Here is a 15,286-nt window from a genome sequence, read left to right on the forward strand (position 1 = left end):
AATACGGTACTGGGACACCACAAACCCCCTTACTTAAAATAAGTCGGCCTCGACGTCTGTCCCCTAAGACAGAGGGACGAAGTGAAGGTCGGTTAATAACCTTATAAAGCTACTTAACTTTTTTGAGGTACATACATTTGCTTGGGTAAACTCATGAACATTATTGGTTCATGAATTTAGTAACAGGATGATATTATTCACATGAGATACATCCTACTTAACGTTTTTGAGGCTTACTAGACATTTAAATCTCACTATACATTTTTGCCACGTTAGCTACTTGTTTAGTACACTGAAAACTTTACTGGCTTGCCTGAGGCTTTCTACCAATAAAACTGGCTACTATGGTCCATTGGCTACACGCTCTTATCCCTTGAACACAACAGATAAACCTTACCTAGGTTACCTTTTGATTACGTGTATTACTTTTAGCTTGCAAGAGCGCCTACTGGCCAGGCAGGGCATCTTGCACACGTAGGAGAGAGAAGAGTTAGTGTACATAACAGTGGCAGGAATTGGAAAATGACATTAGCTACAATTCCCAAAACATTTATTTGAGTGTGAGATATTTTGTTGTTGTTTGGTGTACTAAATTTAAGTGAGGTAAGTACACTTAAGTGATTGTTTTGAGGTACTGTGTGTGTGTACCTTTGAGAGGTCAGTCTTGGTACCTTAGGGGTAGTTTTCCCTGAGTGGACCTTTGAGAAGGTATTAGTGATGGGTGACAAAAATGTTATCATCAGAGGAGCTGAGAAAGCCACCTACAAACAACTACTACAACACCTATTATTTACATTTTTTATGTACACGTGTACAAGGCAAATTTTTCTGTGTACAATAACCATTTACATTGAGTTACCTTAGCACAAATATTTATCAAACACTCCAACAGGATTCAGGTGCATTCACCTGATAAGTGCAATTTTAGCAAAGAATGTCACGTTACTATTGAGGTATATACATGTAAACAGACGTGCAAGGATCAGCAGTCCACCTGCACTAAGAGTCTAAACTTCACGGCTATAGCTAGTAGCCGGGCACACACTTACGAATCTCCTACCGCTAGGAGTCTCTTGGTCTAAAGACCAGGCACAAAAGCTTGACGGTTACGGTTTTAACTTGAACAGTCTTAGCATAGTCCTGCTAGGCACATTTCTTAAACGTTGCAGAAAGTCTGTGAAGACAAAAACTTTAAAACAAGACAAGTGTCACAGTTCAGACAAAACTCTTGCGATGAAGTCCTGCTCCTCGCCTAGTGCCTCTACCCCTCTCAGGATCACGAGCAGGCAAAGAGTTAATGTGGCTCTCCCACACCATATTAGTAAGGGTAGAGTGTGACACTGTAGGATTGAGGTTAACAGTTGGTGCCGGTTGATTCGACCCCACCTCCTCGTCAGGAGTGGGCCACAGCACTTTCGTTGGTACCTGGTGGGCAGGCCAAACCTCTGCGTCGGGAGTAGGCCTAGGTACATTGGGTGGTACCCGCTGGGTAGGCCTAACCTCCTTAATAGGAGTAGCCCTGGGTACTTTGTTGAAGATAGAAGAAAGTGGCTGCTGCTGTAATAATTCCTCCTTGGGTTCGTAGGTGGAGGCATCAGTAGCAGGCCCTTTCGGCCTCAGCTGGAAGGGGTCCGCCTCCCAATCATTAGAAGGAAAGTACTTGAAAGGGAGCTGGGTTGGAGCTGCTGGTCTGGTGACTGCGGCAGCCCACTCTCCTCGCAGGCCCTGGACGGGGGTATACTCCACTATTTCACCCACCTCCAAGGAATGGAACTTTTTGTGGAGATATGACCTCTGTACAGCTCGCCGGTTTACGAGGATGGTATAGCCAATGTGGCAATCAATGAGGGTACCATAACCTCTGACCTTGTCGAACTTGGCCACTGTTGCTCTACGACGTTCCAAGGGCTTCTCCCCTTCTCGGGGATGATCCCACATGCGGATGAAGAGTGCCTCCAGCTCTTTGGTTTTTTCTTGATAGCGGATCCTCTCCTCATGAGGCAGATGAACGTGCTTGGGGGCATAGAGTTCTCTGTGTTGGGCCTTTAATTTTTCCATCAAGTCGACAATTTTGGCCTCCTGACGGGCCCTTTCTCTTTGTGCCTGAGGGACCAGTGGAAGGGGCTTCCCAGGCAGGGGTTGAAGAACATCATGTATGTACTGGATCAAATCAGGTTCATCCCCAAAGACCCATTGGGGCAATTTTGGTGAGCACAGTCGTGCACTCTGCAAAGCGGACAGGGGTATTTCTGGCTCAGGGCTGGTGGAGGAAGAGAAGGCAGCCTCTGATGGTGTACTTACAGAGAATTCCTCCATTGGGATCTCAGCCCACGAACCCCATGTCCGGTGGTGAGGGGACAGTCTCATTGGTGAAGGTGCTCCAGAGGTCCCAGCAACTTCCCCTGGAGGGGTATCTGGCCAGTCGTCATCATCATCGGGTAGTGGGGGAAGATTGCAGGCCCCCTCTTTATCCAATGACAACCGCTGCAGACGATCGGCAAGATCGTGGAACAGTTGGGCTGCGACCGACGCAACTTTCCTTTGTTCCGGTGCCATCTTGGGGTTCACGCAACGTGGAACACTGCTCTCCGCCATGTCTGTACCTTCCGGCTCTCCTTTGTGCAGACTGAAGAGGTTGCTGTGCAGGGCTCCTTTTATACTGGGCTTCTCCAAAATGGCAGCCCCGACTTCCGGTCCCCCCGGAAACAACAACTGTGAATTTAAGTTCCCTTTTGGCTGAGATACGCTCACTTGATAGCCACACCCAGCGGCGGGTCGTGGCGCAGCACGGGCTTTCTTTGCGTGCTTTTCCAGCAGCGGGTTAACTCTCGCATTGCTGACCAGAGGATTGTAGCATACACTCACTTCTCACTTTACACATCTCTGCAGCAATAAAATTTTCGCCTCCCCCCTTACTTTTCGCGAGTGCTCTCTGCATGTGGCACCAGACACAAAACACTGATTGACAATCAATTTCACATGCTGTGTTGCAAATGGAACAGACAACAGGTGGAAAAATATAGGCAATTAGCAAGACACCCCCCAATAAAGGAGTCACAGGCCAGTACATCAGGAGACGTGGAGGAGGGCGTAGAAGGGTAACAACCCAGCAGCAGGACCACTACCTCTGCCTTTGTGCAACGAGGAGCACTGCAAAATAACATCCCGCAGGTCACAAATGTGCATGTGTCCACTCAAATGGTCAGAAACAAGTTCCATGAGGGTGGTATAAGGGCCAGACGTCCACGGGTGGGGGTTGTGCTTACTGCCCAACACCATGCAGGACGTTTGACATTTGCCAGAGAACACCAAGATTGGCAAATTCACCACTGGCGCCCTGTGCTCTTCACAGATGAAAACAGGTTCACACTGAGCACATGTGACAGATGTGACAGAGTCTGGAGATGCCGTGGAGAACGTTCTGTTGCCTGCAACATCCTCCAGCATGACCAGTTTGGCGGTGGGTCAGTAATGGTGTGGTGTTTCATTTCTTTGGGGGCCGCACAGCCCTCCATGTGCTTGCCAGAGGTAGCCTGACTGCCATTAGGTACCGAGATGAAATCCTCAGACCCCTTGTGAGACCATATTCTGGTACAGTTGGTCCTGGGTTCCTCCTAATGCAAGACAAAGCTAGACCTCAGGTGGCTGGAGTGTGTCAGCAGTCAGGAAGGCATTGATGCTATGGACTGGCCCGCCCCCGCCCGTTCCCCAGACCTGAATCCGATTGAGCACATCTGGGACATCATGTCTCGCTCCATCCACCAACGCCACGTTGCACCACAGACTGTCCAGGAGTCACCTCATCAGGAGCATGCCCAGGCCATGTAGGGAGGTCATACGGGCACGTGGGGGCCCCACACACTACTGAGCCTCATTTTGACTTGTTTTAAGGACATTACATCAAAGTTAGATCAGCCTGTAGTGTGGTTTTCCACTTTGATTTTGAGTGTGACTCCATAGCCAGACCTCCATCGGTTGATAAATTTGATTTCCATTGATAATTTTTGTGAGAATTTGTTGTCAGCACATTCAACTATGTAAAGACAAAAGTATTTCATACGATTTGATCATTCATTCAGATCTAGGATGTGTTCCCTTTACTTTTTTTGAGCAGTGTATTTCTTCTCCAAGAGGAAGAACAGTTTCCAAGCCAGGAGACTGAAGTTGTACAAGGGCTTCTCTGCTACTAATGGACTCTTTGTTGGCTTCTGGCCAGGGTCAGTGCCTTTCAAATGACAATTTTTCTTACATCCTGCAGAAGGGAATTGTAACATAGTTACCCTTGAATAAAGGTCTACTAAATATATATATATATATATATATATATATATATATATATATATATATATATATAATAAAATGAACCTCTGTTTCGGGGATGTCATTCCCACATGAATCTGAGGCGGTCTTACTTTTCATGTTCTCTATGGGTCTATCCAAGTATAGACCTTATTCCCTGACATTGGCATTCTCCTGACCCTCTGGAGGAATGGGTCGCAGAAATCATACAAACCCAATAGATGGAGGAGTTTTTGGCAGTGGTTCCTTGCAATTTGGGCCATTGTGCTGCCACCTGGCGGCCTTGGTTGGAATTTTGATCTTCCCAGAATTACCGTGTGATGACTTGATTCTGTTTTTGCCTCTGTTGTGCAGGGCTTCTTCGCTACTTTTTCACTCTCGCCGTTAGCCATGTCCTGTTAGTTTCCACATTCCCCCTGCTCCTTCTACTACCATTCACATTTGGGTCCCTCATGGTCTCTGTCTTTCCATCTTCCTTTCTCCCTCTCTTTTTTTCCTTTTCTTTTTCCTTCTCACTTCTTTTTAATCTTTGTTTCCGTTTTCTCTTACTTTATACCTGGATGCTCACCTGAGTTGATTCCTTAATTCATTTTTCTCTGTTGCTAGCAGTGCCCGAGTGGATTGCGCTTTATAAGGACCATTGCTACATAATTTTATCTTTCTGCCCTGTGTGGCTTTGCTTTAGCCTTTCTATGATCTTGGCTGTGCTACCATTGCTCTTTTATATATGCCTGGTTATTCAAGCTCTGTTCCACTATTGCTCTAAGATGTGTTGCACGGACTAGTCCTTATGTAACCTCATTTCACATTTCAACGTTGTGTTGTTGTACTTAATTGTTTTTAATTTTTTGATAAACTTTTATGTAAAAAATAAAAAAATAAAATAAAAATTAACGTTTCCTTGCGTCCAGAATCCTGCTATGGTCCATGGTGCCATATTGGGTAGGGCATCAGAAAGAAGAATTGTGACTGGGGACCGGAGCAGGATACTGGAGGGCACTTCACATGCGCATGTCCTGTATAGGTCGAGGGGAGGGGGAATCCTCAGATTTGGCATCTCTGGTCTGTCAAAGAGACACTGCCTTGTTGATTCCTATGTAGCTCCTGTATTGAACATAAGACTCATAGGGGGGAGATTTATCATTCCATTTAGAGCTTTTCATTTTGCTTACTCTGGTCCGTGTTAGGAACTGTCCAGAGCAGCAGAGGTTTGCTATTGGGGTTTGCTAATGCTCTGGACAGTTTCTGACACGGACAGAGGTGGCAGCAGAGAGCACTGTGGTCAGATTGGAAAAAACTACACAACTTCCTTTGGAGCATACAGCAGCTGATAAATACTGGAAGGATTAAAGGACATCTGCAGCAAAAGACAACTTATGCCCTATCCACAGGATAAGGAATAAGTGTCTGATCACAGGGGGTCCGACCGCTGGGACCCCCACAATCTCCCAAACGGGGCCTCCGCATTGCCGCTCTATGTGAGCGGCTAATGCGCATAGTGTCAACTTCTCTGAGGTCACCGGTACGCCTCCCTCCCCATACAGTTCTATGGGAGGGAGGCGCACCGGCGACCTCAGAGAGGTTGACGCAATGCGCATTAGGCCCCCCCCCCCCCCGCGATCAGACACTTATTCACTATCGTGTGATTAGTGTCTTTTGCTGCAGATGTCCTTTAAGATTTTTAAAAAATAAGTAAATTACGAATCTGTTAATGTTTCTGACACCAGTTGATTTGTTTTCCTCCGGAGTACCCATGTAAATAAATAATTTGTAAAGTCTCCACCATACTAGGCTGTGTTCTTACTACCATCAGTAGTCCTATCAGTAGTGATAGCATATAGTGCTATTCTTCCTATTTAAAAAAAAAATGCACACCACAATGGAACCCACTGGATCCCAGTTTAAATCTGTCCAGGCCAAGATACCCCCAAGATAGGAGAAGGGGGTGAATAGTCAACATAAAAAGCACCAATTGGCCCAAAGGGCCACAAGCACCACTTTGTTTTATTTAAAAAAATTGCTTTTAATAGTTCCAAGTAAAAGACTAAGTATGGAAGTACAAAATGTATGACATGAAATGTATATGTTTTAAAATAGTGGAGGGGGAATTGGTCTCTTTTTCACAATAGAGCGGTGTTTCTCAACCAGGATACCTCCAGTTGTTGCAAAACTACAACTCCTAGCATGCCCGGACAGCCTTCGGCTGTCCGGGTATGCTGGGAGTTGTAGTTTTGCAATAGCTGGATGCACACTGACTGGGAGACCTTGCTATAGACACTTAAAGAATGTTAACATCTGGCATCTGTATTCTTAGAATTAGTGAAGGCCCAATAGTCAGAATAGGACTGAGACAAGAGGTAGCTGGAGTGGACAGCTTCCTAGGACCCCATTGCCTTTAGAGAGGTTATCGAGGATTATAAAAGTATACTTAATTTTTTTTTCCCCCCCGAGAAACAGCGCCACTATGGCCTTCAAGTTTGTGTTCGGTATTGCGGCCCAGTTCCATTTAGTGAATGTAGTCTAGCTATAATTTCACACACAACCTGAGGACACACAGGGGCGCTGTTTCTGGAAGAAAGCAGCTATGTTTTTAATAGCTTTCATTCTTATTTAAAACAACCATATAAGTGAAATAAGCAGGACTACACCTTCAGTAACATGGAAAATGTTTAATCAAAAACCTGTATATCTTCCTTCCATACAGCAGTAGTAGAAATGTATATTGTGAATGCGGGTCATAAGACTGTGTGAGAAATAACATACAGCGTCCTAAACATGACGGAAATCACATTCACCATGCTGAAGCCATACGGAAGAAAAGCGGTTCTTCTCGCACATGTTTATTTTTCGCTTTCATTAGTGTCTACACAGTAAGATAAGGATCCAGTGTGTAACAAATATTTTGGCAGTAGTAAAGGAGTAATGTAACATTTTGCATAAAAATCCCTTTCTATTCCCCTCCCACTAGACATTTTTGGATAAGGTAAATACCACAAACAGGCGTGCATAGGTCACTATTGTAAAGGCCCATTCACACTACATAAATTTCCAGTGCAGCAGCCTTCCATTGTTTTCAATGGGATTCTGTTGCACTATGCACACTGCAGAATTTTTGTCGTTCCGCCAAAAGAATGATCATGTTAATTCTTCCGGCAGATTTTCATACAGACAGCATTGCCATCAATGGAGTCGACGCACCGAATTCCATAGTGTGAATGGGCTCTAAGTGTATATGTCACTTGAAGTGGCGGCTGCACTGATGTCAATGGTTTTAGCCTTCGGCTAAATTCAGCCACTATATGACGGGCCGCACTGCGAACAAGTGAGAGATACACAGCAAACGGAAGACAGAAAGAAGGGCACTGGTAACAGGACATGTTTTGGGGGAACACACGAGGGCGCTCTGGATGTGCTTTCGATTTTCCTGCAGCATCTTTCAGATTTGGCTGAATACAATGGCGATCTCATTGGGTTTCTAGATCCTTTTCTGTGAGGTCTTCTGTGGCACTGGCATTGGCTGCAGAGTTTAACACCTCTCCGAAATCTCCGGCTGGTTGTTTGGTGCCACCAACTTTGGACTGTAAGAAGACAAAGATTTCAGCTGTGATATAGTGATTCATGGAAACCAGTTTGGAGGTCATTTTTTCCCCAGTTATCTAAATTCAAATCTATGTGGGTGACACTCCTGAATAAAGCATTATCTGAGCAGTCTCCCATAGACTTGCATTGAGGGGGCGGAGCGTGACATAATGAGGGGGCGGGGCTATGACATCACAAGCTCCCGGCACCAGCGTTCAAAACAGTTTGTTCCAAACGCTGAGCAGCGGAGAACCCCTTTAAGGCTATATTGACACAGTGGAATTTCAGCAAAAGCAGACTGTGAACTTTTCACATTTTTGTGGAACTTGAGCCGAGTTCGAGCAGAATTTCTGTGCTTTTAAATTCCGCTCAAATTCAGAGTCCCATTCACTTCAATGTGGCTCTGAACGGAATTCCACTAAACATAAAGACATGTCTTGTTATTTAGCAGAATGCAGAATTTCCACGGTGGAATTTCCCTGCAAAAATTCCGCTGCGTGTCCCAGTGGAATCCCCACTAAAGATAATGGCCAGTGAATTTTGTGGACATTCTGCCACGTCAACAAGCAAGACTAAATCCTGTAAAATCTGAGTAATATTTGTTTTTCCCTTAAAACCAGTCCCTTTGGGTAAAAGTAAACAACCCCTTGTATGTATTTTGTGAGGCCTATAGAGGCTGTCATTTTGCTTCTCTCATAGAAAATACAATTCACAATCTTCGCGACCGAATTCAGAAAATTGCCAAATTCAAACATTAAAATATAATGTAGTAAAGATGTCTCCCCCTCTCTCTCCCTTTCTCTGTCTTTTCATTAATAATTAAATATCCCCAAATCTAATGAAATATTTATAGGCACAAACATATATATCTATAAAATATATATACGACAAAGACACAAAAAAGTATCCCAGACCTTCAGATTTTCCACTTTTTCTTCAAATGACTTGAACGTGGGTGAATTCCTGGAAAGATAGAAAACAAAAAATGATAAATGTAGTATATTATACATTGTAAATACTGCAGTATTGCTGGTGCTGAAGCTCAAGAGGATTTCAACTTCATGAAGATGCCATGTCATGTACCATCTAGTATTCATAGGTCCTAATAAGATTGCTAAAACCAAAATTGTGCGACAAAAATATATTTTCTACGGGCCCCAAATTTACCATGTACCATTCTTTGATACTAGGAGATGCCATGTTAAACTTTCCATGCATGATACACAGTAAAGCTAAGTGTATACAACAGCAACTTAACCCCTTAAGGACTCCGCCCATTTGGACCTTAGGGACTCAGACAATTTTATTTTTACGTTTTTGTTTTTTCCTCCTCCCCTTCAAAAAATCATAACTCTTATATTTTCATCCACAGACTAGTATGAGGACTTGTTTTTTGTGCGACCAGTTGTCCGTTGTAATGCCATCACTCACTTTATCATAAAATGTATGGCGCAACCAAAAAAATACTATTTGTGTGGGGAAATTAAAAAGAAAACTGCAATTTTGCAAATTTTGGAAGGTTTTGTTTTCACACCGTACAATTTATGGTAAAAATGACATGTGTTTTTTATTCTCTGGGTCAATATGATTAAAATGATACCTGTGATTATACACTTTTCTATTACTGTTGCGCTTAAAAAAAAAAAAATCGCAAACTTTTTAACCAAATTAGTACATTTAAAATCCCCCTATTTTGAAGACCAATAACTTTTTCATTTTTCCGTTTAAGTGGTGGTATGAGGGCTCATTTTATGCGCCGTAATCTGTACTTTTTATTAATACCATATTTGCTTATACAAAACTTTTATTACATTTTTTATTAATTTTTTGGGGGAATAAAATGTTATAAAAAAGCAGCTATTTTGGACTATTTTTTTTTAAGTTCACGCCGTTCACCGTATGGGATCATTTACATTTTATTTTAATAGTTCGGATATTTACACACGCGGCGATACCAAATATGCATATAAAATATTTTTTTACACTTTTTGGGGGTAAAATGGGACAATTTACGTTTTTATTGGGGGAGGGGGTTTTTCACATTTTTTTTACTTTATTTTTTTACTTTTATTTTTACACTTTAATAGTCCCCATAGGGGACTATTTAAAGCAATCACTCGATTGCTAATCCTGTTCAGTGCTATGTATAGGACATAGCACTGATCAGGGTTATCGGTGATCTTCTGCTCTGCGGGAAGGCAGATCAGAGCAGAAGACTCCCGGAAGGCAGCGGAGGCAGGTGAGGGGACCTCCGTCTGCTGTGCAGGATGATCGGATCGCCGCGGCAGCACCCGCAGTTATGCTCAGGACGTAAATGTACGTCCTGGTGCGTTAAGTACCACGTCACCAGGATGTACATTTACGTCCTGCGTCGTTAAGGGGTTAATTTAAAGGGGTATTCCAGGAAAAAAAATTTATTTTTTATTTTAAATCAACTGGCTCCAGAAAGTTAAAACAGATTTGTAAATTACTTCTATTAAAAAATCTTAATCCTTCCAGTAGTTATCAGCTGCTGAAGTGGAGTTGTTCTTTTCTTTCTGACAACAGTGCTCTCTGCTGACACCTCTGCTTGTCTCAGGAACTGTCCGAAGCATTAGAGGTTTGCTATGGGGATTTGCTCCTACTCTGGACAGTGCTTGAGACAAGCAGAGAGCACTGTTGTCAAACAGAAAAGAAGTTGTCAAACGGAAAAGAACTTCAGCAGCTGATAACCACTGGCAGGATTAAGAATTTATTTTTTTTTTTTTTTTTTTTTATAGAAGTAATTTACAAATCTGTTTAATGTTCTGGAGCCAGTTGATCTATATTTTAAAAAAAAAGTTTTTTTTCTGGAATACCCCTTTAACCATATGCTATTTAGCACACTAGGGCAGTGTTTCCCAACCAGGGTGCCTCCAGCTGTTGCAAAACTACAACTCCCAGCATGCCCGGACAGCCATCGGCTGTCCGGGCATGCTTGGAGTTGTAGTTTTGCAACAGCTGGAGGCACCCTGGTTGGGAAGCATTGCGTGTGGTATTGCAGGTCAGTTCTATTGAAGTGAATGGAGCCAAGTTGCATTTGCCCTGTTTTCCTATTCCTGGATAGCTAGTGTAAGAGCAGACATAGATTTATACTTCTATAGCCAATGGTGAATTGGATTGCTTTCCACTTCCATGCTTTTAGCAACTACCAGGCTGTCACTTTGCTGGTTGCTTGTCATCATGACATGGCAATACCCTTCCCAGCATCTCAGATGATGTCCCTACCAGAGCCAAACAGTAAGACCAATCACTAGACACTGAGAACCTTCTTGAGTCACCTGACCTGTAAGGTCCTTTACCAATCTTCTGATAACATCGGGTAACCTCACAAGATTATACCATTCCTCCCACAACTAAATGACATTTACGAAGCTTCCATGTAGATTTTACAAATATAACCTTTATTGTGGATCTTTACATGGAGTCTGTCACCAAGTGGTTGGGCATTGTGATATGCCAACATAGCAAAACATGCATGATTAGCCAGCTGGACATCTTTAGAGCAGCGTTTCCCAACCAGGATGCCTCCAGCTGTTGCCAAACTACAACTCTCAGTTGGGTAACATTGCTATAGAGGCCCCAGACTGAACCAGCTGACAATTTTGACACCTTCCGGTTTAGACTGTTTGGTGGCACCTAATATACCAACAAGATGGCCCATCTGAAGAGAGATACCCTATAACATTTACACAGACACATATGGCATGCACATTTTTTAACCTTACTGCTCAATACTTTACCTCATAGCAGGCATACTAATGGAATGCTGTATAGAACGTATACTAAGAGGGCAGCATTAAAGAAAAAAGACAGTGAAAATTAATCAAAGACACCATAGCTGCATGCATCACAACACTAAAAAGGTACAGGTCATAATGTATTAAGTAGTATAGATTTTTTGTTGTTGCACTTTATAAAGAAGAGAAAAAGGAAACTGGTCAAGTACAATATAAAATCCACAGCAGCCTCTTTCATAGGGAATAATTAGAAATTAAAAAGTTGAGTTCTAATAGGGAGAACATGTCAAATAACACAAAACATATGGGGCCTTAGTAGTCATGAGTAGTACAATACAACCTGTGTGTCTCATGTACAACAGACTGCAGATGCATGAGCATGACTAGGAGAAAACTAAGGGTCACATGAAGGCGCATCCGCAGCGTATTTCACACTGCGGATGCTGTGATGACAGTCACAGAGACTACAGAGCGAGCTCCCGTCTGCGGCTGGGTAGCTGTGTGTGTCCGCTTGTAGCGGTTGATTTTTACAGTGGAAAATCAGACACTATGAGCGGTCGCAGCCAGGATTTTGCTCTGCTGTCCCTGTGACTGTCATCAGCACATCTGCAGCATGAAATACGCTGCGGATGAGCCCCGTGTGACCCTGCCCTAAAAGTGTATTCACATCTCAGAAAATAATTATCCACTCTGCTTGTTGGCTTCCAATGAAGTATACAGGGTGGAAATTGTATATATATGAAGATATAAAGTAAAAACATAGTCCACATTCTACACATACTTTTGCTCTGTACTCATCACCTTGCGTTGGTCATAACTGAAAATTGCAAGTATATAAAAAAATCTATTCTCCACTTCAAATCTTGAACCTGGCGATTCCTTCTACCATCTCTAATGACAAGTTACACTGAATGGATATCTGGAGTTTCCAATTGACTTTGTCCTGACCTGGGTACAAAACCTGGAACAGAACATTCCTATTTCTACGGACTCAAGTATATCCTTCTAAAAGATCACAAGGATCACATATTATAATGAAAATATTAGACTGCAAATGGATTCTTGCCAGGAAGCTTATCTGTAAAAACTTTGAGTACATCTGCACAGTGTAAAATGTCCAAACCAAGTATCTGGCACAGGATAAGACAATGTTATAGGAATTCATCCACACAAGTCAGGCCACATGCAACCATAGAAAACAGAACTCGTGCAAAAGTAATAAGTGAATAAGTTATTATAGGACTTAGCAATCCACAATATCATTTTTACATAAGACCAGAGATCCCCTTTAATGGGTTATTCCCATCTTAGACATTTATAGCACAGGATATACCAAAATCTGTCTGATAGGTGAAACATCCCTGGGACCTTTATCATGCCTGGTGAGGTGGCCACTGGCTGCCACGTACAGTCGTGGATGGAAAGGAGAGATGGGCAGGATAAGGCTACAAAAGGACAACTTGTTTGGCCACAATTCTCATCTATGATGAAGTTTTTACTTCTGACAAAGATGACAAAGAGTAAGTCTCTGTTCGAAACGCATCAGCTTGTAACTGGCCACACTTTATAATGTTTGTTAGATGAAATAAAGTATTGTTTTTAATTCACTTATCCGGGTGCTGGATTATCCTCTTCACTGCCATCAATTGAGCTGGGACCCATTATCCTATTTTCTGAACACGCGCACCAGCTATATTTGTAGACCGTGTGGATGCAGAAATGACACGCGGTATACTGACTGCTGTATGTGCTTTATAAGTGTCCTGAACAGAACTGTACAAATCAAATTAGTTAGTGATCATTGTACAAAGCACATGTCTGCAGGGCGGAGTGCCAGGACGGTGGAGGAGTTAGCCATTAAGCAATCCAAGCAACTCATTAATGAAAACTGACCAGAAACAGTGTGTATATAATTATTGTATTCTGCAGTATATAGTCAACTGCAGTAATCCAGAGGAAATCGAATACTGCACAATCCAGATAAATAGCAGCGTACAGCAAATAGCAGTGAAGATTTAGACCGTTAGGTAAAGTGCATAATACAAAAAAGTATGAAGGTTCACTCAAAAAGCATTAGACCTCTGTAGTATACCTGCCATGTACCCAAGTAGATATCACACACCTCCACCCCAACGCACGCTTTGCGTATGGGCTTCATCAGGGCCCCCTGACAAAGCTCATACATGAAAGCCTCTATGCGTAAACATACATTTTTTTGTATTATGCACTTTCCCTAACTGTCTAAATCTTCACTGCTATTTGCTGTACGCTGCTATTTATCTGGGTTGTGCAGTATTATATTTCCTCTGCATTACTGCATTATCACTAGTACCTACCGTATTTTTCGCCGTATAAGACGCACTTTTTCTTCCCCAAAACTGGGGGGGGAAGTTGGTGCGTCTTATAAGGCGAATACAGACCTATCACGGCGGTCCCTGCGCCTATCAACGGCCGGGACCCACAGCTAATACAGGACATCACCGATCGCGGTGATGCCCTGTATTAACCCTTCAGATGCAGCAATCAAAGCTGACCGCTGCGTCTGAAGGGAAAGTGACACTAACCCGGCTGTTCAGTCGGGCTGTTCGGGACCGCTGCAATCTCACCGCGGCGGTCCCGAACAGCCCGACTGAATAGCCGGGTTTGTGCTTACAGGACACCAAGAGGGACCTTACCTGCCTCCTCGGTGTCTTCTCCGTTCAGGGATCCCCTGTATGGCCGGCGCTCTCCTTCCTCGTCATCACGTTGTCATGTGCGTGCGTCGGTGTGCGTAACGACGTGATGGCGGCGAAGGAGAGCGAGGATACCTGGCCGGCAGCAGAGACGTCCCGGAGCGACGGGGACACGGCGACAGCGATGGAGCGACATCCAGGGCAGCGGTGACGGGTCCGGAGCGGCGGGGACACGTGAGTATTACCTCCTATGCAGTGGTCTTCAATCTGCGGACCTCCAGATGTTGCAAAACTACAACTCCCAGCATGCCCAGACAGCCAACGGCTGTCCGGGCATGCCGGGAGTTGTAGTTTTGCAACATCTGGAGGTCCGTAGGTTGAAGACCACTATTGGGTTCAAAATCTTTATTTTTTTAGATTTTGCACCTATAAATTGGGTGCGTCTTATACGCCGGTGCGTCCTATAGGGCGAAAAATACGGTATATGATACCCTCACCTTGTTCTCTGTATTTCTCATTCTAAGTGCCTATTTGATTCTGTGTATTTTATAGGATTTTCAATCTATGTATTATCATTCTAATGAAGTATATTCATATTGGATTATAATCTGTTGCACTGATACCTTTTTCTTTTTGGTGTATATAGTTGCTTTTGGCCCAGTACACTGTATGTACACGGCCGTGCTTATATGTGACATTAGTATTATTAGTATATAGCCAACCTTAAAGGGGTACATTTATTTTACTATTTTTTTAAATCAACTGGTGCCAGAAAGTTAAACAGATTTGTAAAATGACTTCTATTAAAAAATCTTTTCCCTTCCAGTACTTTTGCAACTGTATGCTACAGAGGAAATAATTTTCTTTTTTTTTTGTCTTGTCCACAGTGCTCTCTGCTGACACCTCTGTCCGTGTCAGGAACTGTCCGGAGCAGCATAAGTTTGCTATGGGGATTTTCTCCTGCTCTGGACAGTTCCT

The 15,286-nt window shown here is 43.3% G+C and overlaps 1 protein-coding gene across 3 annotated transcripts in view; it reads right to left on the minus strand.

Annotated features, from left to right (window-relative positions):
- Positions 1 to 6,948: 6,948 nt before the first annotated feature.
- Positions 6,949 to 15,286, minus strand: part of TPD52 (tumor protein D52) — an 88,169-nt gene continuing 79,831 nt past the window's right edge. For 2 of the 3 annotated variants that reach the window (XM_056522214.1, XM_056522212.1), the window contains exons 5-7: positions 11,640 to 11,681; positions 8,793 to 8,841; positions 6,949 to 7,877 (exon numbers count right to left, since the gene is read on the minus strand). In XM_056522214.1, the coding sequence (XP_056378189.1) occupies positions 7,764 to 7,877; positions 8,793 to 8,841; positions 11,640 to 11,681 (205 nt within the window). In that variant the 3' untranslated portion in view covers positions 6,949 to 7,763. The remainder of the gene's footprint in view (positions 7,878 to 8,792; positions 8,842 to 11,639; positions 11,682 to 15,286) is intronic. The other variant, XM_056522213.1, reaches the window with a different exon arrangement.

The sequence above is a fragment of the Hyla sarda genome, chromosome 5 (assembly GCF_029499605.1).
Source record: "Hyla sarda isolate aHylSar1 chromosome 5, aHylSar1.hap1, whole genome shotgun sequence".
Taxonomy (NCBI): domain Eukaryota; kingdom Metazoa; phylum Chordata; class Amphibia; order Anura; family Hylidae; genus Hyla; species Hyla sarda.